This window comes from Orbicella franksi, chromosome 4 (assembly GCF_964199315.1).
Source record: "Orbicella franksi chromosome 4, jaOrbFran1.1, whole genome shotgun sequence".
Lineage (NCBI taxonomy): Eukaryota > Metazoa > Cnidaria > Anthozoa > Scleractinia > Merulinidae > Orbicella > Orbicella franksi.
The window spans coordinates 8,798,222-8,825,556 of NC_138148.1; the positions used below are offsets into that span (position 1 = coordinate 8,798,222).

The 27,335-nt window shown below is 39.6% G+C and overlaps 1 protein-coding gene across 1 annotated transcript; it reads right to left on the reverse strand.

The window, feature by feature from the left end:
* Positions 1 to 3,131: 3,131 nt before the first annotated feature.
* Positions 3,132 to 26,915, reverse strand: LOC145485483 (polycystin family receptor for egg jelly-like). Its single transcript, XM_081464147.1, has 18 exons — positions 26,828 to 26,915; positions 26,045 to 26,170; positions 25,563 to 25,688; positions 25,050 to 25,247; positions 22,383 to 22,490; positions 21,042 to 21,825; positions 20,047 to 20,641; positions 19,345 to 19,527; positions 18,737 to 18,862; positions 18,272 to 18,463; positions 17,753 to 18,013; positions 16,563 to 17,282; positions 15,860 to 16,093; positions 14,034 to 15,323; positions 13,294 to 13,462; positions 11,033 to 12,553; positions 4,345 to 4,704; positions 3,132 to 3,514 (listed from the first exon to the last, which is right to left on the reverse strand). The coding sequence occupies exons 1-18, from the start codon at positions 26,913 to 26,915 to the stop codon at positions 3,132 to 3,134; spliced, it is 7,464 nt and encodes a 2,487-aa protein (XP_081320273.1).
* Between the last annotated feature and the right edge of the window lie 420 nt (positions 26,916 to 27,335).

Genomic DNA, 27,335 nt, shown 5'->3' on the forward strand with positions numbered 1-27,335 from the left:
TTTTTAAATTTTCAAATGCCGCTCTCAGGGCCGGGATAGAACCAAAGCATGCGAAACGGGGTCAAATATTTAGTGCCCTAACCTTCACACTTTCTCATAGAATCGTTTTAAAGTTGTTCGTCGACAAAATCGTGTTATATTTCACCAATCCTAAAACCATCTGTGGTACTTATACCTAAGTTTCTCTTTCGAAATAGAAACCACACATCCTCAAACATACCTACGCAGTTTTTACCATCTCCAGTGAAGCCTGGTATGCAGTCACAAGTATACGATCCTACGGTGTTTAAGCAGACTTCCAAATCTTGATCACAATCATGGTCTTGTGTTTGACATTCGTCGACATCTGCAATCAACCGATAAGGTCAAAATTAACCAGAAGATGATGATGATTCTCAAGCATACACACTAATTTGGGGTCTATTAATATTGATAACCTACAGTTTCTGTTTTTATCATAGACATGGATTGGAACCTTTGAAAAATTGAAACGGGAGACACCAATCGGACACTTCATTTGCACACCGCCTTTAAAAGAACACTAATCATGGTTCCAGTCACAAGCAAAAATAACTGATAACTTTTTACCTCCCATAAGCGTACACTCTCCTAAGCAGTCACTTTAGCTAGTTTCCAACGGTGTTCGCTTGCGTGGCTTTGACCGTATTAAAGTGAAATATGTTCCTTTAATTATACCACATCCAATTTTGATTTAATGAGTATTGACTTATCTACTTCAATATCAGTCAAAGGGTAGGAACCTATGTACATTGCCAACATTTATGTAAACGTTACGATTGACGAAAGTTTAAACAGGTTGATCTTGAGATTGCTTGGCTATTCAGAATTCTTCACAGTTGCCAAGGCTTGATTGTCTCAACAAGGGCGTAACTATGTCTTTATGTCTAGTGAATGAGAGTGATCTAACGTTATGGGAAGTAATGTGATGAACATACCTGTACAATCCGTGCCATCTCCTACATATCCAAGAAGACAATGGCACGTATACGACCCTTCGGTGTTGAAGCAGTCGGCGAGTGAAGGATGGCAATGATCCTGGTTATCGGCACGCTCATCAACATCTACAGCAGTAACAACAATAAAAAGAAGTTTAGAAACTTGGAGATTTAGTCGCCTTGACAACGTGCCATGGATGCACCGGACACAATATTATATCAAATTTTCTTTCTAGCATTTGTTTTCAGACTAGAACAAGCAGGTTATCGTGGGAATTCACTGAATACTAACGAATTCACTGAGACGTCCTTGGTCTGATTTTGATTCTAGCATCAATGTATTGTTTTTACATTGCACTATCTAAATTGAAATTTCACGAGTCAGCAACTTTGGTGTAAAGAACTGGAAAGCGCTCGTAAAGATTCCCCAGCTGAGTTTCTGTACGATTTTTACGACAACTATATTGCTAACTTCTATTCTTAACTTAACGGACGTGGTGTGATATGGTTTCTTGAAGTAGGCAACCTTGAAATATTAATGACTTGGAGGCAAAATTAAACATGATTCGTGTAATTGTAACTCACCGATACACGATCTGCCATCGCCAGTGTATCCTTCGTTGCATGCACAAGTGAAAGAGTCCTCTGTATTGGTGCAAGTCCCTGATGGATGACAGTCATGAGTGTTCGCCTTGCATTCATCGATATCTGTAAACATAGGGTAGCTCACAGGAAGATTTAATTAAAATTAGGCGACGCTCATACGTTTGAGGAAAATCCAATTATGGAGGTCTAGCCCGGAACAGTCTGACATGCTATTTGACGTTTACTTTCATGATTTCTATTTACGCCATTACCTTCAGTTTATAGTCTACTTACTTGTTTTGATTAACTGTACTGTACACTGAGCTCAGTCAATTTAAGATAATATAATTATTTTTCATGTTTATTCAGACGAATTATCCGTTTATTGTTTGATACCTCTAAACGGGGCAAACTATCAGACACAATAATATCTCATTCCGCCCCTGAGATATGCAAAATAGCGTGCTCTGCTCGTCTTTATACTGACACGTATTACCATTTAGAGGCATGATTGATGCAATGATCGTCTTAAACACAGACGGATTATCTTTTTCAGCCAAGTTCGTCTCTTAGTTCAGATAGTTTGTCTTGACGTATGATCCATCTTGTGCCCGTTTTTATGTCGAGACGCACTTCTAGATGTAATAACAAACGTGCCCAAGTTGGTCCACTTTAGCATTAAAGCAGCGAATGTTTTGTGAAAGCACCCTTTCATAATGCAAAATAAATATCTTTTAGTATTCGCTAGTGAGTTTACGATTAGAAATGATAAAAGCAATTTCCAGAAATATTTAGTATAGAAGGAACTCACCTGCTGTTCCATACTTTATTTAAGTGTCTAAAAACTTGCAGTCAGCTCGGAGGCCGACTAATCAAGGACACTTCCAATAAGATTACTATCAAATTAAGTTAAGTTAAGTTAAAAGTTACCTATCACTTCTTATGGCATATATACAGATCTAAAATTCCATTAATATTTTAAAATACTTTATATACGCTATAAAAGCGTGCACGGTGCCAAACAAATGTGATTTTAGGCTGTCATTTTCTGAAATGTTGCATAGATTTCGGCCATTTTTGTTTCAAATAGGGCATGAGCCTGGAATTGGAATTGATGTATAGTTAAAACTGGGGAATATGAGGGCTCTTGTCAAATGCTGACGTAATGAAAATTACTTTCGCTTAACTTAACTGCAAATTACAACTAGGACGCGTACACTGACCACATAGGCATTACGTTTACAATGTCGTTAAATCTGGCCTGCTAATAGCTTATCCACGTAACTGCCCAATGGGTTCGACAGACAGAATGTATTAAGGACGATTCTTTCTGCTTTTTGATCTACTCGCTCTCTTCGAATAATTTCCTCTCTGATTTTGACAGCGCACATGCTCTTCCAAATATGGAAGGGCCATATACATGTATGGTAGATATCACACAACACTGGCTCGTTACCAACGTTTTAATTAGGTCTGAAATAGGGCAATGGATTCATAACATCACAACTTGATCGAATAGCAGTGCTATGTACAACAAAATTGACGCAAATATTTTACCCTAAAAACATACAGTTTTTTACATACCAAATGTCAGATTTCCTTTTTAACTACAGTAAAGAACATCAAACTTACCACTTCAATGCCATTTCCATCTTTATAATTTGTCCATTTTTTCTCATCAGATGAATAAAACAGCTTGAAGTCTGTAACCCATTCATCATAATTGTCGTGATTTCTATCTCCCTGAGTAGCAACTGCACACAATTGAAATACTTTTCCAAGGTCAACTTGAAGCCAGTCAGTACCGTTTTTCTCTTTTGCACACCAACCATCACCTCTGTTACCATGGAGTCGACCGTAAGCCGGTTGGTAATTATCGTCATCACGGTAAAAAGACGAAGCTGTCATTTGATCGTCAGGGATTACATTTTGACTGGAAACGCCAACAGCGTTGTGGAAACATTTGTCGAGGTCTAGATGGAGGAGAATTTATTGCTAAGAAGGACAGGAAGTGCCTTATCTTTTGTTCGCTTATGATTAAAATGTCTGCGTCGGATCAGCAAAAGATGGCTTCACTAAAAGTGTTGTCCCTCTTTACCATCCTAGCTCTAACTCGAAGGTTCCAACCTGTTTTCGAACATTTACGAATTTTAACGCTTCCCAGTCTTTGTTTCGCTCTTCACCCCAAATCTCGCGCCTGAGTACGAACATGGCGGGCACAACATATTAGAAACGAGACCATTTCTTCATTACCAGGCGTGAATAGGATCAGTGAAGAGATTCGAAGGCGAAGATGGAAGCGGACTGGACGTGTACTTAGAATGGAGAGGAACAATGACTGCATGCATGGTGGCGATGGAGTTGCAGGTTGAAAAAAAAAAAATGAAATAAAATAAAATAAAATAAAGAGGGGGGGCCAAAGACCACATGGAGAAGGATAGTGGAAAAGGAGCGCAGACAGAAGGTTGGGCCAGCTAGGCAGAAGCTAGAGCGAGGCACAAGCCAGGGTTGGTTGAAGAACGAAACTTGCATCCTAAAGCGCCTATTGGCGTGGAGAAAACTAAATAATAATAATAATAATAATAATAATAATAATGATAATAATAATGATAATAATAATGATAATGATAATGATAATGATAATAATAACAGTTTAATGATGACTTTTCTACTGAGTAGCTCTACATTCATCATATGCTAAGAAGGTTGCTAATCAACTAACTTCACTCGTCCTTTATTTAAAAGTATAAAAGTAAAACGAAATAATACCTTCAGGAATGAGCCAATGTTAGTACATACTTACCAGTGCATACACGCAAAGAACACCGAGTTATGTTAGGTGGTCTGTAAACATAAAACGCGCCGCAGTTGCGAAGGAATATTCCATACTGAAATATACATTCATCTCCGTTAAGATGGTAACAGAGTTGACGCTCAACAATCCCATCATTCACAGCAGGATGGCCACCACGGATCCATCCCGGTGCATTGGCTCCGCAATGGTGTATGGGTGGTGGGTATTCAGGAATAACGGTTCCGCCACTTCCTTTAAAGCGAATCCAATATTCACCGAAAAGGTCGCTCATAGAGTCATCACAGCCGCTGCCTGCACCATTTGAAACAGATCGGGTGGGATCGTTTACGACTTTGTAGCTGGTGCATTCTGTAATTAAGAAAAAAAGGTTCTGTCTTGAGATTTATCGTTCCAAAATTCACAATTAACCGATCAGAAGCCGTACCCACCGTCCTGATATCATACCATATCAAGTCACTGACCTCATATGGCTACGATATCGTAGTCATCAAGGTACGTTAAAAACCTAATCGTAACTTTTTGGCTATTAGTGTTTATCTCGCGATAGGTATTTTGTATCGACTACGTTTCGCCGATATACGAACCATAGCTCGAGAAAACTCGCCCAAGGTACGTACCAGAAAGTTACGATTTGGTATAAATGCAGTTAACCGGCATATGACTAGCGTGGAAACCCCTAAATGTGCAAGTTTATGTGTCGCTCCGTTAATTTTTTAAATATTTTTTACCTTTGGCATATTTTTTTACAGAGAAATTATGACCCTAAAATTCTTCAAATCATTTTTAAAATGCTTTTACTCCTATTTAAAACTCGACTAGAAGACGTTACATGTATCATCAGAGAAGCTTAGCAAAAGCTGAGCGAGCTAACTGGCTGAAGTAATTGGGTTCTTCGGGTTGCAAGTTCGTTACTGGTGAGGTTGATAACAAGTTGTTCCACTGACGCAGTAGAAAGCCATTGGCTAGGACACAAAGTACAATTTGAGCACTTCATTTTCCCCTCAGGTTAAAACAAAAAAGTAGTGAAATTCGTCTCTAAAATCTCCGGGTTATTCCATAGTCAAACTCACTTGCAAGCCAACAGTTATGAACTATTTCTTACCGTCCGTACTTGAAGCGTGTCCAATATGGAACAAAGACGTCAAAGACGTCAGCAAAGACAGGAAAACCAGCGGGCAAACCATTGACATCAGCTACCTTCAATTATCCTCATTTCACTTGAGTTAGATAGACAGATGTAGTTATGAAGCAATGGAGCAATAATTATTTTTGTGAGCCAGAGGATAAGCGGCAAAGATATATTTGATACCAGGATGACTCTAGGTTGCACTTTGGACACAAGTTACCGCGTATAAAATGCGAGTGACATACCTTTTTCGTACGCTTCGGTGGCGTGTCAGGCGAGTTCTGTCGAACCCGAATACCCACAACGAGACAAAATGCTAATATGCCGTCGTAACGTATCAAAAATCTACCGTACCTAAATTCGGCCAAGTGACCATTTTATCGTTGCTTTATCAGGTCAGTTACGTCATATCGTAGGATATCAGGACAGAAGACACGGCTTCTGATTGGCTAATTGCAATTTTGGCTACGGTAAATAACAACTGATTGTTATGTTCCGGCAATGGGCAATAAAAACTTTATTTTCATATAAATATATAATGATTGAAATAAGTTTCGGAATAGAAGCAGCACAAGTGAAAATCTTGCTAATTTGAATCGTAACGCCCGGAAACAACGAATACATATTTCGCTTAAATAAAAAAACATTCTGTCTAAGACATAGTAAGAGATCGTTTTTTTATTAGCTGAGTTCATGGTTGATAACTTTGTTAAGTTCAAGGAGTTTGTTGAGTGAAATGAATCACCCACACAATAATTCATGATTAATATTTCTGAGTTCCGCTCCGTTGAAGAAAAAGGATGTGGTCAAAATTATAGCAACCAGTAAAGCACGTCGTGACTAATACCGCTCCATCTTAGTTTGCCATGTTAAAATGTTCTTCAGCATTAGTAAGCTTGAAAATTGATCTGTTGCTAAAAGTACAACTTCAGTCACTCTCGATAGTCATTAACGTTTAGAAGAAGAAAAAAACGATGAAAAATTAAGCAATACATATCTCTAAATAACAAGGAAGAGAAGTGCTTTTTCTTCTAAACGCCATAAAATACTTACGATTGATTGAACAGCCTCAACTCTCTGCAATTGTTCATGGTACATGGCTGCTTCAAATTACTTTTCGTCCACACATCTTCGTTCTTGATACAACGTAAAAATCCTAGTCAGACAGCCTTCACACGAAAATGTATAAACACCTCGTAGTCGAGGCAACTTAAATAGACCGAAACCAAAACTATTGATAACTTCCCTTTATTAATTTGTATTGAACACAAATTATGTTCTTTTTTGTAATCCACTGTTATGGAGACTTGTTATCATTAAACTCATTCAATATAAGCAATCTTTTCAAGAAAGGTCACGGCTACTCATACATTTTTCAGCAGCGTTTTGCTGGTTCGGTACAGTAGGAAATGAATTGAGTATTTAGTAAGCCCTGAATAGCTTTAAGTGAAATTAGCAGAATTTCTGGCTTTCAGAGCTTGTCTCTTCTTTTTTGGTATAATATCGTAGAAATTCCAAGTCCTTCAGAGATTTTGAAAAGACTGGGACAAAAAGTAACATAATTTCAATCATTCTAATTATTTTTGTTTGACGAGGTTTGGTTTTAGCAGCCAATCTGGGAAGTTAACTGCAGGCAGCTGAGAAGAGTTAAAAATAGTAATTGGTAAACAAATAGAAAAACGCATTTTGAACACAGAATAGTTCTCACGCTTAATAATGATAGAAAAGGTTGAAAAAGTTAGATAAGAACACCCACTAAGACTGTTTCCTTCTTTCGAAAACAATCCGTAGTCACACCATTGTTTATGCTCTTCCAACTGTTCGCCTGTCCTGCGGTTTTTGTTGATTGGTTGCTTTAAGTCACATGACGTCAAGGGCGTGAAATAAGAAAATGTGTTAAATTGAGGTGAAGTACCTACACGGACTCCTACGGCTCACGACATTTCTACATTTGTTGTCCTCTTTTGAAGTTAATTTTCTGGACCTATTTTGCTCCTCACGTGTTTCTAAAGGGCAGTTTTTGTTCTGTTTTGTTATCAGAAGGACCTGTTCAGGTTGGTTGAGAGTTAAGGGTTATTTTTGATATCCATTACAGGTTATTTGTTAGCACTTATTTAAACCTGAAAATCTTGGGGCCTTATTTGGAGTAAAACTTCCAAGCCACACATGTATGCAATGCGGGCTAATTTTTTTTTCCGTTTGAATAGCAGTCAGAATGTAAGTGTGTAATCATTGGGAGCATACAATCTAGTTGAGTAAGATGGGAGTGAGCAAAAAGAATTAAAAAGAATGAGTACTTTACCTTTGTCTCGTTTTGTTATCTGTTACGCGAACTTACAAAGAAAATACCTATCCACTTGTCCTGAAACCTACAAAACCGCTGAACGGATACCCAGGCCTCTCGCTTCACGTATAAAGATTGACAATGGAGGCACCTCTTTGCATTTTACAGCAAACGTTTTGAGCGCAATCCGAAAACTTACAGGAATCTCTAAATTTCTCAGCTCCTATGAAACCAAATCAACACAAAACGACGTCAAAAGATGTTTTACAACATAGCCTAATTTATAGTCGTAAATACTTTCACTGCAATTAGATAATTTGAGACAGTTTTTTTCAAAGTTTTATCTCAAATTCCTTTTCGCTGTGTGATCGGACCGTTAACCTTGGCCAATACGTACGCTCCCCTCCCTCTCTCACACGTTTTTTTGACGCCACAAATATTTGGTAAACCCTTCCCAGCCCGCAGTTATTATTCTGGCAAAAAAAATATATATATATTTTCGTGCGAAGACAGGGCGACGTCGGAAGCACAGCAATCCGCCGTAGGTAAAAAGATGGCGGCTGTACATTTTACCACAATGCCTTGCGAGCCTACCAAAGCCTATAAGGCACAAAGAAAACCAATTTTTTTTTTACATTATTCGTCCCTGTTCCAAGGACATTAAGTAGCCTAGATTTGAAGATGTTATAACGTTTCTGTACGTTTTTATGAACGTTGTTAAGGTTTTCGTGCGCTAAGAACTATAGGTAAATGCACCAGTCGCCATCTTTTTTCTTACGGAGGATTGCTACGAGCCCCATTCGTGAATTTCGGCACGTGGAAATCTTAATTGAATGCCAAAATAACTTGTGTAGGAACCATCTCAAGTTATTTTGTAGACTGCCAGCAGTCTCTCTTTCGCTAGAAAATCGTAAAAAAAAGCCTGAGGGAATTACGAGCAGAATCGAGCCTTGGCGAAGCGTTCTCTCATTCTCGACTCATGTTTGAATTTTGTGCGGGGCCTGCAGTCTGCATTTTGAGCTCGCAGGGTAAAAATACCTAGCAGACCTCTTATAGCGAGGCGATCATAGTGCTTTTTGTCAATCACAATTCTCGTTTTCGCTTGGTTCACCGGAAGTGTTCTTATATTACCATGTGTACTAATCAAGAGAACGTTCAAAAAGTAGCACGATTGCATAGGTGTGTGAGGTCTGCAAAGGTGTTTTGATGTGCAAGTTGCTCCCTCTCGAACTCGTCAGGGAACCAAAACAAAATTTTGTAACTTCCATGTGATGTTGATCTAACATGCAATTTCGAGTGTTCTGTAAATCAAGCAAGAGGGAAAAACCTGCAATTTTTAACAGGTAGACAACACACCGCCATTTTGGATCGAAACTATAAAAGCCATAAACTGGCAAGACAACTGGTTAGCGTTCTCTGTTTCTCGTCTCGTGTTTTTATTTCGTCACTTACATTTTTTCAACTCGTGCTGTCTACTGGTCGAGTCAACAGATATTATGGAAGACTCGACATAGATTTTTTTTTATTACCTTCGATATAATTTACAATTTTCGACCTACGTATTGTGTTTATCAACATGTTTTCACAGCCGATACGGTTTTTTTCCGCAACGGAAACGCCATACCAAAGTACCCCTTCCTACTACTCCTTCACTCTCCTTTTCTCTGGGGTGTTTACATCCATTTCTGCGTAACCGGGTTGACAGGAAGTTACCACCCTTCCTCTTGTAGGAGATAAACGACTATAAATAGCGAGGCGGCGCTGAAAGAAGAACCAATCTTTTTCCTGTTCAATAAAAAAACACATCGAGAACACCAGGCCAGTGCGTTGGTACAAAAACAACAAAAGGATGACATGGGACTCAAGATTTTATAACGAGATCGAGTACGAGTATGACATCTCAGTTGTTGCTACTTGTAGTTTGCAGACTTCACATTATCACGTCGCATACCCATGATTCTAAGAGCTGTCTTCTAACCTAAATGAAGAGTTAGGGCTCTGGAAATATCACTGGTGTGAAGATCAAAAACTCGCTCTGTTACTCAATCTCGTGCTTTTAATCCAATCTAAAGGTCCCTAATAAAGGCTGGGATAATAAATCTCTCAGAAAACATTTTCTAGATTTAGCGTTTAACGCAGACACTGATTAGAACTTCCATTGCATTGCATTAGTTACTCGACCTACACATAATTTGCGACCATTTATTTAGGTTATGTCATGTCATATCCTTTTTAATGTTATTGACTCAACAAATATTTTGATATGAGATGTATTCCATATTCCCGTGGGAAATTATACACCTTGAATTTTATAAAGTTACTCCTATAACGGTTCAAGCGCTGAAAAAATGACAAATAAACAACAACGAAAAACAACAACAACAACAACAACAACAACAACAACAGTATCAAAAATCGTTACATAAAAAAAAAAAACACGGACTATGTCACAAATTAAGAAAAAAGGAAGCAAGAGTGACCCAGCTTCTAAATCGAAATATTTTTAGGAGCTTTAACCTTGCATACATCTCCCATTTACAGAAGGTTGGTCATTAAGCCAGAGGGGTAAATGTCCAATCAGGACAGGATAATATGACACTTGGTAATGATTAGAAAACTCAAAAAATTGAAGTTCACATCGTAAATGGGCTAGATTTTGATTTTGCCACGTACGAAATCTGTGGAGTTTAAGGTCTGTTGGATTTTGTAGTTATTTTTCACTTTACATTGGCAGTATGATTTTCAACCGTTATTTGTATCTAAACATAGGCTAAAAATAATATGTACATCACGACTCATTAAAGCATTCAGTGATAAAGCAAAATGTACAAAATAGGAAATGCTCAGTTCTCTTTTAATCTACACTGAGAAATTGCTCAACCACCGTAAGCAACGGCCTTGGGTAAAGATTATTCTGTTACAGATTTCATTACTAATTGGATACTCTTCCATTCTAGTGTAGTCACTGTTGTTAAAAACTACTTTGTTAATAGAAAGAGTGCAGTGAATACGGCGTAATATTTAGTGTAAAATAAGAGTAAAAAACTCTTTCCCAAACTCATTTTCCTCGGCATAAAGTTCTTCTCCTTCAAGTTTTTCCTCGATGTGCTCCCCATCGTCGTCGTGATCCTCCTCCTCCTCATCGTCATCGTCATCATCATCATCGTCATCATCGTCATCGTCATCATCATCATCATCATCGTCGTCGTCGTTGTCATCGTCATCGTCATCATCATCATCATCCTCATCATCGTCGTCTTCGTCGCTATCATCGTCATCATCCAATTTTGTTGTCATTTGCTGGTTGAAGCGTACGATGCACGTGGACAGCCGATTCAAATTAACACTGGAAACTCCTGCTTTATCGTTAGAACTCTTAATTAGTAAATGTTCTGGTCGGTAAGTTTCCCAAACTGCATACTCACTAAAACTGTCGCTGCTATTTACCAAGGGACCCCCTTTGCGGCTTGTTTTATATGTACAGCTACGATACATGACTGGTGTCCAATCAGGTGACGAGGCGCCATCTGGATGTTCTTGTTCGGGTTCGAAGAGCTCGTGGTTTGTACTTTCATTCCACGTTCCATTTTTTCTGGTTTTCTGACCAACTACAATCTCCAGAATCCTTTTCATAATGAACTCTGCAAGTTCGACATCTTCTCCTCCTTTATCAGTGCATGAACTAACATAATGGTCGTTAATGATTGCGATAAACATATTTCCCAAAATTATCGTTGTGCTGGAGACAAACGTGAAAAAGAAGAGACGCCCCACAATGGGGTTTGCATCTTTGAGTTCGTCCAGCGGTATATTGTTCCCCAGAAACATAAGAAACTGGGAGAAAATAGCCTCTGGTACTGACGAAAACATGTGCACACTCTGCCCAAATGCCAACATTCCTAAAAGGGCATGGCCAACAGCAACTACTGAAAATATCACGAAAAATGACCCAAGTGAAGAAAATGACCTGCGAATCGTAAACGAGAAAATGATAACTTGGGGATTGAAATAAAAGCACTTCAGAAGGCGTAAGGTGGCAATAACAGACGCTTTACAAATCATGAGGTTTTCAACATCAAACAGAAATAAAGCTTGGTGAAAGCTGACAGGTACGAAAGGGTTTTCTTTCAGTTTTTCAAATGATTTTCCTGCCTCCTTTGATCGCATCCATTGCAGAGACAATGCCGACGATGCAGTCAATATTTGCAGCATATCTAACCAGTTCCACACTGATGTAAAATACAAACACTTTTGACGACAAAGTGTGATGCATTCTAAGACAAAATAGCAAGCAAGCAGAAGTCCAAACAACAAGGCAAAGAGCAAGTAAGTGTTATGAGCTTGAGAATCCGTTGCACTGAGAGGTAAGATTCCATACGACTTGAAAACGCCAGCAAATCCCGCTGGGAGGACCTCATAGTAATAAGTCATTACTGCAAGAAGGTTACTAGATGGGTTATACAATGAGAACTCCAACAACACAGCCCTGGTTTGACGATCAATCCAATCATTTTTTATCAAGTCGTCGATAACTCGTTTTGCTGTAAGCTTGTTGTATCCCAAATTAGCCAAGTACCCACCGCCGCTGTAAACAGCGAAGCGACCCCAAGAATCAAAGCTGCCGAGTTGGGCATCCTCGTTGTACTCCCAGTCTTCTGGACACAAAAGTGCTGATGTACTTAGAATATTTTGGTCAGCCCAAGTTCTTTTCTCCTCTTCTCTTATGGAGTAGAAATCGTAACAAGACGTGATCATACTTTTAAACAATTCGTGAACCTCACAGGAATCTGGCGAAGCAAGACAAATGAAAACAATGGTACCATGTTGTCGTTTTCGTGGTTTTACTTCTTGTGTATGGCGATAATAAATTAACATCGCATGGAGCTTGGCCTTATGCCACCTTTTTTTCTAAAAAAGCAGTTCTCAGCATTTATAGACGGAGTTTCCTCACGCAAATAATCTCTTACAACTGAAACTTTCTTGAAAAAAAACTACTTTCAATCAATTAAATCTTTTGAAATTCGAAGACGTAAGCTTTGTAGACTTACATGTTACGATACTCTGTCTCCCTTCTAACTGTCTTCTAACACACTTTCTGATTTACCGAACCGAACGAGATTTACCCTTTATTATATAGTTTTGCGAAGAAGAAACAAAGAAGAAGTAGCTATAGGTAGCCGAAGGCACGGTGATAAAATTGACCTTTTAAGTTGCATGCAATACAACCAGCTTTCAAACTACTGGAAACGACCTCGACTAAATTTAACTTGGTTTTCTAAAATTTTGAAATTTTGAATATATAATATCTTTGTGTTTGATGGTGTGTTTGTTGTCCCTCTTCAGTAGTTGTTTTTTTCTGTTCCAGGTCTACAATAGTTCCGGTGGCGCATGTAATCGGTTTGACCAGATGGTCTTGTTTTCCTGGTCTAACCATGACAAAAAGCTACAAAACTATTTCATTCTATAGTCTACCAATGCCTTTCTATGACTTTCTTTGGAAAGGAATCACAAACGACATAAAGCTTACTTTTCATAACTCGAAGTTGTCTCAGACGAGGCATGCCGATCAGGATTGAACGCTTGTTTCCAATGTATTCTGACGCTCTCTCCTTTTGATCCTCGTAAGAATCAGCAGTAAAGATCGCTGGCACAAAAATGTTCTTCAGCCATCCCCAAAACTGAGTCACGTTGGTAATCTAGCAAAATATCCGAAATTATGAATTAGAAAATAAGAAAAGGCTCCGACCAAAAAAACACCCACAGAAACAACTAGGGTGTTAAACAGCAAGGGATTGTCTGCGAGTATGGAATATGGTGACTTCCCAAGACCGGTTTTTGTCGATCGGTTCAAGAGTCAGTGGGTTAGGATCTGTTATGTCTGCATGCGCAATGGTTAACTGAAGAGCCGTTATTCCTTCGTCATTTTTTCCACGGTCTAATTAATGAAGTTCGACGTCGGTTTGAATGTCTGTTTTCGGTAAACAACTAGGGTGTTAAACAGCAAGGTCTTGTCCGCGACAATCCAGGTTCTCAAGTGAAATAAGAATTACAAAACAACACTCATCGGTGACGAGTCCAAATTCTATTACGAACGAAACCTTCCGTTGCTTTATGCCACTAATGTCAATTACTGTTGGGTATCAAACTTTTAAACCTTTCTTTTCTTGGTTTAATGCATATCACTGAAGACCCTATTTAGTTCCCTCATCTGCTGAAAAAATAACACATACAGTTAGCGCTGAAAGAGCTGAGGAAGTGCGAGCTTACCTTATACTGTCCCTTATCATCAAAGTACTGGAAGTCGCTTTCTGTTGCTTCCTTTAGATTGTATCTCTGTTTGTTTTTATCACCATAACAGACAATCAAAAGAAGCACGAAAAACAACAGTGAAAACGTAAGTTCTCTCCCGTATGCGTACATTTTCCTTTCGTTGATTTTATACTTTCTAGCACGTTCGACGTCCACTGATATTGTATCGTGGAATGGTCCCGGAATCTGCTCCTCGACTGACTTAGACTCCCTAGTTGTCTTCTTCTTACAGCCACAACGTGTAGCTATAATGACAGAGACCAAAATTATCTTAATGGGCTGAGATATGATTACGTCTCCACTTAATGAAAGCATTACAGATGTTAACCAACGAGCCGACTTCTGTCCTCCCCACATCAGAGAATACATCACAGTAAACACGGCTGACGTGACAGCTGTACAGATGCAGAGGAACCAAGCGAAGTAGATACAAAAATGAGGTAGTACACATGGTTCTTTTGTCCTGGTTTTGGTCAGATGGTACCGCCTTCCTTGGCTGTCTATTTTAGGCTCACATTTTCGAAATAAGAATACGATTAGAAGACTTGCGGGCAAAATGATAATTGCACTTTCCAGTGCGATAATAAGTTGACTCGAAGTGAAGGAGAAAGGTCCGATCCTAATGTTTGGTTGTTGTGTGTTCTCGGTTTCGTAAAACATGGCAGAAGTTACCATTGATAACATGAGAAGGCACCAACAACAGGAGGCTCTTTGGACACGAGTGAAATGATTTCTGGGTTGTTTCTTAATTACGGACAGCCACAAGTGATCATCAGAGAAACCATTCCTTCGCAAAGAGCTGAAGGTCCTTTGGAATTTATCGTCTTCTTTCTTATCATCTGCAAAGAATACTCTAGTCGTGTTACCATCATCTCTTTCCAGGGCGAGCCAACAGTAGCAACTAAACGCCCATTGCTCTTCTGTTTGATGATCCACAATTAAAATCTCGTTGAGAAACCAAGATGGGGCGTCGCCTGAAATGTCATGGCCGATTTGCACACTGATCATCGTACCTAGCGGCTTCTCCAACTGGACAAGAAAATTGTCAGTGTTTCCTCGAGCGAACAACTTCCCGTCATGTGGCTGGTCGCATGTCAATTTGATAACACTGCTGGTATTCTCAGCACCATGAAGGATCATGGATACATTAGCAGTAGTGCCCGAGTTCTTCCATCCTCCTGTTGTTATGGATACTTCGTACTTGTATTCACCACTTTGATGCTCTGCCAGGGGAATCAGTGGACTCTCCTACAATTAAAAGATGTAGGTACGTAAAAGAATCTTAAGTCCACATAAGCTTACCAGACCGGTGCGTTCAGCATGTATATTTAGTATTTCTAATTCTCCTGAATGGGATGCTATTTTAACGCACACAAACCCAGCATTTTCTTAACTGACCGTTTAGAGAAAGAAGGCAGTAAGAACAAATTGTGTGCTTAAGGACATGACACAAAGGCCTCAGCCATGGTTCGAAAACCGATGTAGTAAGCAAACCAGCGGCGTATCATTTCTGATGAAACAAGAGAATATGATGTGCGTGCATGGATGTTTCGTTTGGTCCAATTTTATGGACTTGGTCTTGAACATGGCGAAAAATAAAAATGGATTGACCGATACTTTCTCAATACGAACCTAGTTCAATGACAACTTTATGCAGCTTCGAGTGTTACTTTGTTGTATTTCGGTGTCTAAAAGGATTTTACTTTCGTCATGTAATGTAAGTTTCTCAATAACCTGCTATGACCGTTGTGGGGTGCTCTGCCAACATGACATGTCATACAAACCTTTAAAACATCTAGATTGTCCGCTCTCCGTGCAATTACCAACACAGCAAAATAAACAAGGAAGGCAGAACACACTGTGATGAGGACCAGCAGATCTCCTGGATCCAGATTGTCAAACGTTTGCTGGACAAGCGCAAAGTCAATGGTGTTTGGTGCAATAAGAACTTCTCCTCCAAATGCGGTCAAGTGATTGCAAAGACAGGTCAGTGAAGAGGTGTTTGAATCTTGTCCCACCTGCAGTTATAGAACAATTTATTCATCTTGACACTAGAATTCAAAACAGCGTTTTTGCTTTAAGAAAGGGTTTATAATCAATAGCTGCAGTTGTAGCGGTTGCGGGCTCACTTTGTCCATCGTAAAAGACAAAAGACTGGAATTACAACTCCAAATTGGCAACATGAATCAAACCGTTATTCTCCACTGCTTTTATCTAAAGATACTGCAAATCTATCAACGATTTGTCTGGGAAGCCAGCAGTCGTGATTTAGCGCTAAAAAAATGACTCGTTATTCAGCAGGAAAATGACCGTTGGGTTTCTACATAAATTCACTAAACGATAGAATTATAAGAAAGAACCAACTCAATAAATCCTAATTTATATCAGATGCGTATCTAGCAATACTAAGCCGTTTTTCCTTCGCTACACTCTCATATTTCAAACTTTACATTGTTTATCGCTATAACAGATAATTAAATCTGATACCTTGCAACCTTCGTTTGTCCATCTCTCTTCAGTTTCAGACCAGTACACGCACCAAATCGCATTTACCTGTAAACTGTAGTTAACCGAGTTGTCGGGATCGTACTGGGGTACAAGGATGGTAAACTCTACAGGAGGGGCGAGTGTAGGAGGAGGATCTTTAAACTTAACACATTTCTCTTTTGATGTTCTCGCTGACAGTAAAGACCGCTTGCCTCTTAAATGGACTGTTCGGTTCTCTTCTCGTCCTAAGAGACCAATGTAATATTTTCCTGATGCGTTGCAACTTATCAAGATATCGTACGAACATTTCTCTGACGATTTACAATCTGAAGCCAAGGTCTGAAATCCATTTTCTTCGGTTATATGAATAACCTCGTCATATGAAGTTTGAGTTGGGTGTTTACCAAATTTTATAAAGGCAGTGATAGTGGCTGGTTTTTTCATAGTCATGGACAATTTTAAGGTGGTATTGGCCTCATGAACGGTAATGACGTGATATTGTATAGTTCCAGGATTGAGGAAGTCATCTGTTTGACTTTGGCTTGCAGTGCTGTCCTGGTCGTGTTCTGATGTTGGAATATTGATTTGTATTTCTGACGGTAGATCTGTTACATCCAAAGCTTCGCCACTCTCATCTTTAAGAACAAGGCTGATAACGTTTGATTTGACCCTACTGCTACTATGGTGTGTTGTGTAGGGGTTGAAATTATAGTTGATCATCTAAAACGAAACAAAAATAAAGATATATTGAATAAATGAACGTCATTCAACCGACTAATTAGACTAATGCTAACTGGACCAATGCAATGCAACGATAAAGGGACCTAATGTTAATGAGACTAAACGTCCTCTGGACCAATTTTCTCGTTGGTCAAACGATAAGTGGACCAAATGGTTTCTTGTAGCAACAAGAAGTCTGCCCGAAACGTTAACATGTTAACAACTGGTCTGACCGGTTTTAAAGATTAATTACCATTTTGGATTTTGATGGTCCAAATAGTCATGAGCTGAACCTTTAAAATATTAAACAGCTTTAATTGTGGTAATGCAAAGATAGATGTTCGAAGGAGAATAAACATGATCTCTAACTAGCCATGATTGAGAACTAAACTACACAAACTGAATTAAGCATCATTGGAAATTCTTCTTTAATTACCACCATTTCATAGTCCAGAGTTTGACCTACATACCTCTACTCCTACGTCAGATGCATTCCCGGATATCTTTTTTAGATCTTTGTCGTCCAGAGAAGGAAGTTTAAAGCTTGCTTTTCCTTCCTGGATTGTTAGCTGGTTGAGATCGTGCGATTTTTGTTTGCCCAGAATAGTGGATTGATGCTGATTTTTCATCACGATATATTCTTCTCCGGGTAGCTTTAGCGAGAGTAGTATGTTGGTAATCTTCTCTGTCAGATTCTGGCAAAGACCAAGAATTCTCTTTCCTATGGTTACCTGGAAATAATTGTAGTTTGAGGAGCTTAAAAATGTTTTAAGATTAATAAATGTGCAATACTTTAATTAACTTTTTGACACAATCAAAACACCTGCTATAGCTAACGCACACATCTTCACGTGTATCAGGTTGTTGATTTAATGTGTTAGTAAATTACTGAAGGAGGTCACTTTTCATTACGAGGCATGCGCAAGATGGGCTTCTCGTGCAGAGGCTTGATCATGTCCAAATTTAATTTGAAATTCATGATCACGTACCTCATTTTCCTGGTCGTAGCTGGTGGAATTGATAGCCTTAAGGATTCTACGAGAGGTATATTCCATGATATTTGTATTGCAATGCATTAACGATCTGCCTCCATTATTAGTAAGGCGGATCTCCCCTGAACGGCGGTCAGTCAGTAGAGAAAGCAGAGAGGACATTTGCAGAAGTTTTTCTAACAAAGCAAACTGAAAAGAGCAAATTAAAACTAGTTAAGTATATTCACTGGCAATGCTAAAAGCTTGACCAAGAATGAAAACCAGAGCATCATGTGTGGGGTTGCTATACTTATTCTGTACGCGTTTACGTCATGTGTTGTTCATTAAATTCTGGCTCTCTCGATTAATTAAGTAACTGGGTCTTTTTTCCGTTTCCAATAAACTCGATTTTTTTTTTATGTTCCTAGTTACCCTATAATCATAACGATCCTAACTATGATCTACAAAATATATTCTGCATACCGTTGTATTGTGGAAGACATTGCGTGCATCCTCCGTGGCTTTGCCTAAAATAACAGCAATCTGCACTAACCGTTCGAGGCTATCGACTCTTACTTTGCAAATCCTGGATATTACGTATTCCTTAATCTGTAAATAAACAACCAGTCTGTTGAGCCTCAATAGTTTCTTAAACACAAGAAAAAGTTTCTAGGAATGAGCAATGATAAGAAGTTAGAGTCAGTTGAATGAGGCTTTTTATCTTGAAGTGATTAGAATGGTGTTAAAAAGTTAACTCAGCTTTTATTGTTGTGTATACAAAATGCAATCCAATGCAGATATAACGCTGTTGTCTCTGTATCTCAGTGTAATTAACTAGAGGTACCCTGGTATTCATTTTCGTAAGCAATAGCTCATTCAAGGTCTTGAAGACTTTCAATTATCCTAGTAATTCAACTTTGCTCGTGTGACTAGACTGTGATTAAACGGCCTCTCCATTTCAGCTAAACGCACTATGAAACATTTTCAAGACTTTAATGTATGATCAAGCCTTTCTTTGCTTTTTATTTACCAATTGCTTGAAAAACCACCCTATTGAAAACTAAGTTCATAACTAATTGCTCTAAACTTACGTGAAGCAGGAAAGTTTCGTTGATCCGATAGTCAGCCGCCTTGAGAAGTGCGAGGAGAGAATCTGTTTCTTGTATCGCCAAATTTATCTCACCCAGAGAATAATAATTTTCCATCGCATCAAGAATTTTGTTAATTTGATTGTAAAGTAGTTCTTCGCTTTGTGTTAAATCTGATTGATTAACCTGTAAAGTAAAGAAGGGACAGTCGATAAATCTAAAGTGAACCCGATGCAAAGGCGCCAGTGTTTTACCTTTAGACGTCCTGCACGCTTGTCTTTAGATTTTTGTCACTCGTATTATATCAAAGTAGAACGCATTTTCTGGGGGTAAATATTCACCATGCAACATGTCTGTCAGACTGCCTTTAAAATGCGTGCTCCTGCTTCAAGGGAAAAACCGCCGCTGGGAGTAAAGTGTCCTGCCAATAACCTCTTAGGCCGAAGGTCTCCACTTTCTATGCTAGAGATTCTGGAAGGCGGAAAAAAGTGGGCGTTCTCTCTGTTTGTTACGGCGATACAGTCTTCTTTTTCCCTAGGAAATACAGGGCTTTGGCCTGAAATATTAATTACAGTATTTACTGGTAACTTGACCTACAGGTTATAGCTGCATCAGTGACAATAGGTTTCTGTGTTTTTGTAAGAATACTGCAAGTGTAGCGTAAAAGTCATCCCGACATTTTTTTTAAACCCAAACCATGCATACCTTGATCGACAACCCTATTTCTCTTGCGACTTCCGCGACATTGACAATGTCAACTTTAAGACGAACAACATTTTCTCCGAACAAGGGAGAAATATGAACTACGGTGAAGGACTGTACCCCATACGACAACATATCGTATTCCCCATGGTCTGATGCATGGTAGAATTCATATGTGAGAGGAACTCTGCTATCATCCCATCCATGACAGGATATGTTGAGCCAAACGCCAACAGCGGTCTCCATAGTAAGTTGCGTGACATGACATGTTCCACCCGATGGGGCACCTAATGTGTCAAACTGGTAGGCTGCCCATCCGTATGAACCATCTGGTAACAGAGCATCTACTGTGATTCGGTATGACCAACCAGGTACAAACATTTGCTGCTTGACTACCAGGTATTGGGAATCCTCTTGCGTAGCCAAGAAATTTAAAAAATTTGTATGGGGAATCCATTTGGAATATAGAAGACTAGCATTTCTTCGTAACATTTTCCATCGATATTTAAGGGACTTGGGACAACTAGCAGTGATGCAGTCAGTTCGGACGGAGATACCAGATGATGTTCTGGCTGGTAATAAACAGTTTAGGACGCACCTGAAAGAAATATATCAAAGACAATTGAAGACAAAATTCCTTCCTCGCATTGTGCACTACACCGGTATTACTCGATGAAATCTCCCACACCACACTGGGACAGGGTCAAAATTTGTTTCGTTAGAGGCCATGTTGTTGCCAACCTTCCACCCATAAATTCTTAATACCTTTGCGTTAGGAGATCAGCTTACAATGTATGTCATGAATGTCCTTTGAAGTTTTTATTCAGTTTGATGGAAGTTCCTTTTAGTGGAGCCACGTAACCACTTTGTCATTTGGATTGCCTTTCCGAACAGTTTGGATGCACAGGGGATGGACAAACAAACACACGTCCATTTTGTGGCTTTGTGAAAATACTAGCAAAATAGGCTCACTCCAAGGGTTCCCATCTTAAACTTACATTATGCGAACGTCTACGAGCTCTCCATCATGGATGTGGACAATCTGCATCGCACTCTCTTTTCGGTGGTCTTTGCCAACTGTCAGCAATACATGGTATGTCTCGTTGCTGATCAGTTTCTCTGGGTCCAAAATCACCTTTCCATTTTCTAATATTGGTAGAAATATATCGCCTGGCGATTGGAAAAGAGTTCCTTTAGCGACTGAGTCAAGAAGAGTATCTAGAACGTTTCCCTTGTTCTTCAAAAGCAAGCTGGTGGCTGCTTTGTTAAAACCAGAGACGTTCTTGCTCGCAGCTCTGAAACAAGACCAATTAAAGGTCATTCCAAAGGAAGTTCCGTCTTCATTCTCTGGGTCGTAAGAAAAGCTAGCATCCAACAAGATTGGCTTGCTGATAGATCGATAAACTTCAGATCCTCCCGCAATGGAAGCTACGAGAGCTGACGTTTCTACCAGTAGGAAAGTGAAATCTCGAGCAGCCAGTTCAATTCCGGTCACTTGCAATTCAAATACTACAAGTTTTAGTCCTGTTGACAGTAACTCTGGCACTATATTGAGCTCATGAGTGTCGTGCACTACGAGCTCTGGAGTATCCGAAATGTTGAAAGGTGACAGTGTAAGCTTTTCAACTCTCCAATAAAACGAAGCTTGTCCTGAATGAATGTTTCCCAAGTTAAAAGACGCCACGAGCTTCCTTCTTTGATCGCGTCTTAACGTGATTGGACTGTCTGGTTGTGTGTCTGTACAACAGATTGACACTTCATTTAAGGGAGCGAGAGTATTACCTGAAAAGCAAAGTGAATCACATCAAAGTTAAAAAAATTAATTCAAATTTCGGGCAAAACCAACGCTACTACCACCATCACCACAGCCAGCAACATCACCATCACCGTCCTCACCACTACTACCAGCACCACCAGCAGCAACAGCAGCAGGAAGAACAAAAACAACAACAACGGCAACAACATTTTTTTTTTGAACGTGCATCAATGATAATATAGGATGTAACGTTCGCTGGTAAAAAGTATTCAGGACTTTTTACCAGAGAATGCTATATCCTATATTATTCTGATCAATCCTGGTAACGGATCCGCGATATTTTTTGCATCAATGAGGTGGTACTGGGATTGAAATGGATATCCATTTTTCCTTATAACTTATTAGGCCCGTCATAACCTTATAACCGTTGTGTTGTGGTACAAGCTGGTCTGCGTGAAAATATAAACCATCTAGACTGGATAAACTAAGTGCAATAAATCCCTACTGGCATTGGTTTAGCTCGTTGCTAATTTTACGCCCTTCCATTTCAACTGGTGTCAAGGCAAATCCAAGGTTTACCTACCAGGATTCTTGCATGCATCAACCTTCGGACGTTCAGGATAGAAGTATTTGCACCAACATTCACAGGAATGAGGCGACGTTTGGATGCAGCGTGAAAAGTTAGGACAGGCTGATAATGTAGAAAAGCATTATGTTAAATCAGTTAGTAGCATATTTTTAATTCATGTTTTAAAAGTGATCATCGCCTAACGTTTCTTCACAATAAGTAATGCATTGCACGGGAGACCGGTAATGAGAATAGAGGGAATCATCAATGGGCGATAGTTGTCGCAATGTAATTCACGCGTGAAAGTGAAAAATCATCTCCAGAGTAAACTGGGGTGCTGAAAATCAACCCAGTTAGTTCTTTCTCAGCATTAGGAAACGGCGAACCGTAGGAGGTAAAAAGAGAATGTTTGACGTCGCTGGGACTCGAGACCACGACGACTGAGGTACTAGATCAGACAGGGGCACCTCGTTACAAGTTGTACCATATTGTCTATGTGAACAGTGCGAGACAAATCAGTGAGCTAACACTAACTCTACTTAAAATATGAGAGGTCTTCGATTGGACAAAGTATGGTCCATGCTAATTCATTCATGAATTCTTCAGTGATGGTCCATGCTAATTCATTGGGAATTTCACAGGGATAGCTAACTGCTAATTAAAATAAAGAGCTACATATTTAATACTCGATTGGTATTTGGAAAATTATGAAATATTATGAGGCGGTATTGTTGCAAAATACCACGTGCAGGTCCTGCTATTATTTGTTTTTATAATGTAGATAGGACACTGCGCGGCTGTCATTGGTCGAAAACCCATGTTTTATCAGAGTATAAAACATGGAAAAAGCGTGTTTTATTGTTTTTCGCCACATTACTTCTATATGACAAAGCAAATGAAGAAGCCTAAGCCGTGTATTACGTTGTGATAAAACACTCCGGACATTTTAGAACACTCGAGAAATGTAGAAAGCACTCGCCTGCGGCTCGTGTTTTCTACATTTCCCTCGTGTTCTCAAACGCCCGTCGTGTTTTATCACAGAGTAATACACGACTTAATCTTCTTTATTTGTTAAATAATAGATGCCGAGAAATTTTCGGTAACGCACATGAGACCTTTATTTCATTACGGTTGAAAAAACAGACCACACAGGCGTCTGCATTCGTAACAATCTTTCTACGTCAATGAAAAAAAAAAAGTGATTGAGAGTTTTTTGTGAAAACAGTCCAAATCATTCAAGGCAAACACCAAGAAATAGTTCGATGAAAGTAATTTTCATATCACGGTTTTTTCAGTCACTGCAGCAGTGAAGCGAAACAACAAATTAAAATAAGGTATGGGTAAGATTCTTCCATTGTGAAGTTGCTGCTTTGTTGAAAAACACCAGCACTAGCTCCGTAATTTATCGTCACCTATTTATCGTCAGCTTTGAAAGTGATGGACTACTCTTTGGCAGGGAGTCGCTGTATGATTGTGCTGATTGGGTAAACTGGAAAGAACTGGACGGGAATTCTGAACCTGTTGGCAGACAGGAGAGTTGATGATGGATGAAATCCACCTTCCTTGTAGTCTGCCAGTGAACGCTCGCTTGTGTGGCCTGTTACATCGATGATAGCACTTGTTGGCTGATTCGAGGCCTTCAGCTTCTTCACAAGCGCTTTTCTTACCGAATGGTTGATTAACTTCTTCTATCAACATCCAATTCCGCTTCCAAGGCCATATTTTTCATGAAGGAGTTGATCTAATGGACACCAATCCTCTGTTTCTTGTATCACACATCGGATTTCGGATTTTCAATAATGGCGAGATGAAACGGGCCACTGTTTCTTCTTCTTTTTCTTCTTCTTCTCCTTCTTCTTCTCCTTCTCCTTCTCCCTCTCCTTCTCCTTCTCCTCCTCCTGCTCCTGCTCCTGTTCCTGCTCCTGCTCCTGTTCCTGCTCCTGCTCCTACTCCTGCTCCTGCTCCTGCTCCTGCTCCTCCTCCTCCTCCTCCTCCTCCTCCTTCTTCTTCTTCTTCTTCTTCTTCTTCTTCTTCTTCACCACGAAGACTAAGATGAAGGGTGAGCAGAGTATAAAGAGTGACTTGGGAGTTTGTTCGCCAAGTACACGATTTAACCATAGCTGTTCTTCATCTTGGACGGTAAGTGCTTTTATTGTATTTGGTCTTTTGCCGTGGCCTTTTTCGCGAAGAGCTCTTGCTTTTCCCTCCAGGACCTGTCTGCACTTGACGAATTCTCGGTCCTTCGCTATGGATATTTTGCGGTCATTTTGTTTGGGCAGCTAACGTAACTCTAAGACTCTCCGGCTTATAATTGGAGCCATCGCTTTTGCGAATTTCGGCAAAAAATCGCGAGAGACATTAGTCCAGTTCTTTAGCTTCGTATTTGACAATGTCATCGTTATGACCATTGCTTTCTGCCCATGACGTCTAAACATTCATCCACGTCTTAGTAGTTTTGACTGTATTTTTGTTTACTACTTTTCGGCGAGCTTTTGTCTTTCCTTTGCGGAAATTTCCGAGAATCTTGCCGCAATTTTTTTGAAAAACGGAACGTAATTGTGTTTAGTGTTGTCATGGCAACCTTTTGCTGTTATACCACTATTACGCGGAAATGGTAATGCTATCAACCAATCAAATCTCCGAAATTTCTAGGCTTATATTATAAAGCTTGTTATAGAATACCTTTACAGAAGAATCCATCTCCAGTATAGCCGCTCTGGCAGTGACATGTGAATGACCCGATGTTGTTAGAGCAGTCAGCATGTTGATGGCAATTGTGTTGTCCACTTGCGCACTCGTCGAGATCTACAGAAGTGGACCAAATGCCTTTCGTTATGCCTACCCTACCACTGATCGACAGAGAAGCGTTTAACAAATTATCTGCAGATTCTTTGGTTTAAATTCCTTCGAGGAGATAAATTATTATCTGATGTAACTCAGTTCAATTCAACTTTTTTTCTTAGATGATTGCCTAAGGAATTTCATGGTATGTTAGCACTACTTTTTAAATTTTGTTTAGAGCGGTTTTCAATTGAGTGTCCAAAGTAATCTGGCAATTACTTTGGTTTTGGATTTGGTTTTACTACGGTTTGAGATTGGCTGAGTAGTCTTATTGGTATGTGACTGGTTTGCTTTTGGGTTTTCGACACTCCACTGAACACCGCTCTAACGAAACAACACAATAAATGTCGGCACCTGCACATTGTCGGATGCCGTCTCCCTGGTATCCAAGAACACAGGAGCACGTGTAGGACCCTTCAATATTGGAACATTTGGCAAGACGATGGCAGGAATGCTGATCATTTGCGCACTCATCAATATCTAAAAAAGGACGAAAACAGCTATAAAGAAAATGTTTACTTTTTCGTAATTTTTGCGATACACAAGGAGAGAATTTGAAGTTGCAACGTCTACGAAAGTATGGATATTTGACAGTTTTCAAATTTTCCAATGCCACTCGCAGATGATCGAACCAATGCATGTGAAGCAGGGTCCAATATTGAGTACCTTAACCTATACGCTTTCTCACAGAATCTTTTTGTAGTTGTTCGTCGACAAAATCGTTTTAGGTTTCATTAATGTTCGAACCATTCTGTTCACTAATTTCGAATTTTTATCTGTGTCACGCATATCAAACTTTGCTTCCGAAATTAGAAAACACACATCCTCAAGCATACCTGTGCAGTTTTTGCCATCTCCAGTGAAGCCTGGTTTGCAATCACAAGTATACGATCCTGCGGTGTTTGAGCAGACTTCCCAATCTTGATCACAATCATGGTCTTGTGTTTGACATTCGTCGACGTCTGTGAAACATAATGATTCTCAAGCATACACTTAAGTTCAGCGAATTTAAATATTGATAACCCACAGCTTCCTTTTTTTATCATAGAAATGGATTGGAACCTTTGAAAAATACAAATCGGGACGCACTAATGGGACACATCACTTGAATACCACAGTTAGTCATGGTTCCAGTCACATGCACACATTACTGATAACTTGTTACCTCCCATAAGCGTAAACTTCTCCCAAGCAGTCACTTAAGCTTTAGCTAGTTCCAAGGGTGTTCGCTTGCATGGCTTTGACTGTATTATGACGTCACGAGCCCCCTTAAGCGTCCCCTACGCCTCTACACATACGCCCTTACGCAGAGCCCCCACTCTATAACAACTTAAATATCCTTGTTTTTCTGATCACCACGGCGAAAAAATTATCGTTGTAGCCATTTTTAAAGTTTGTAAAATTGGCCTCTTCCGCGCCCACGACCTAGCAATAGCCAACAATGGGGCGAGTTGACCCGTGACGTCATCGAAGGACTAACAAGGGTTTGCTTCTGAGAAGAATATTTGCGAACATGGGATAGCGTGATTCAAAATCGTTGCAGAATTCAAGTTAGATGTGTTGTTGGAGGAGTAGCAGTGCAGCAAGCTCAGGAGAGAGGTATCGTCTTTCCTCATTACCTGTATCTCGACGGCACTCGTCCAGAGGCGAGAAAAAGACGAAAGAATTGTGCTGACTTGCGCGAGTCGTACCGAAAGAGGGAGCCATCGAGCAGTTCTTCGATTTCGGGTTCGACGCTACTGTAGAAACCTAGATATTTTCATGGCCTGTATATATTCTCCTCTAGCTTCCAGTGCAAAGCTCGACGTTGTCAAGGGAGATAAGGCACACGAATTTGGGATAAGCTGGGAGTCATCTGACTATTCTATTGAAACGAGCCCCAGAGTCCCAGACCAGAATAACGGAACTACAATCCCAGACAAAAAAGTTGGGACACGAAGCAAGTTCTCTCCTTCCCCCACTTACAATATTGATAATCAGGTGATTTTTTCCCTTTTTGTTGAAAAAAATAAAATAAAAAAATGAAACAAACAAACAAAAAAAACGACGTTTTCCAACATTGATTAGGGGGGATGGGGGATACGTGATCCAGCTCAACTGTCCCAACTACTTTTGTCCGGGATTGTA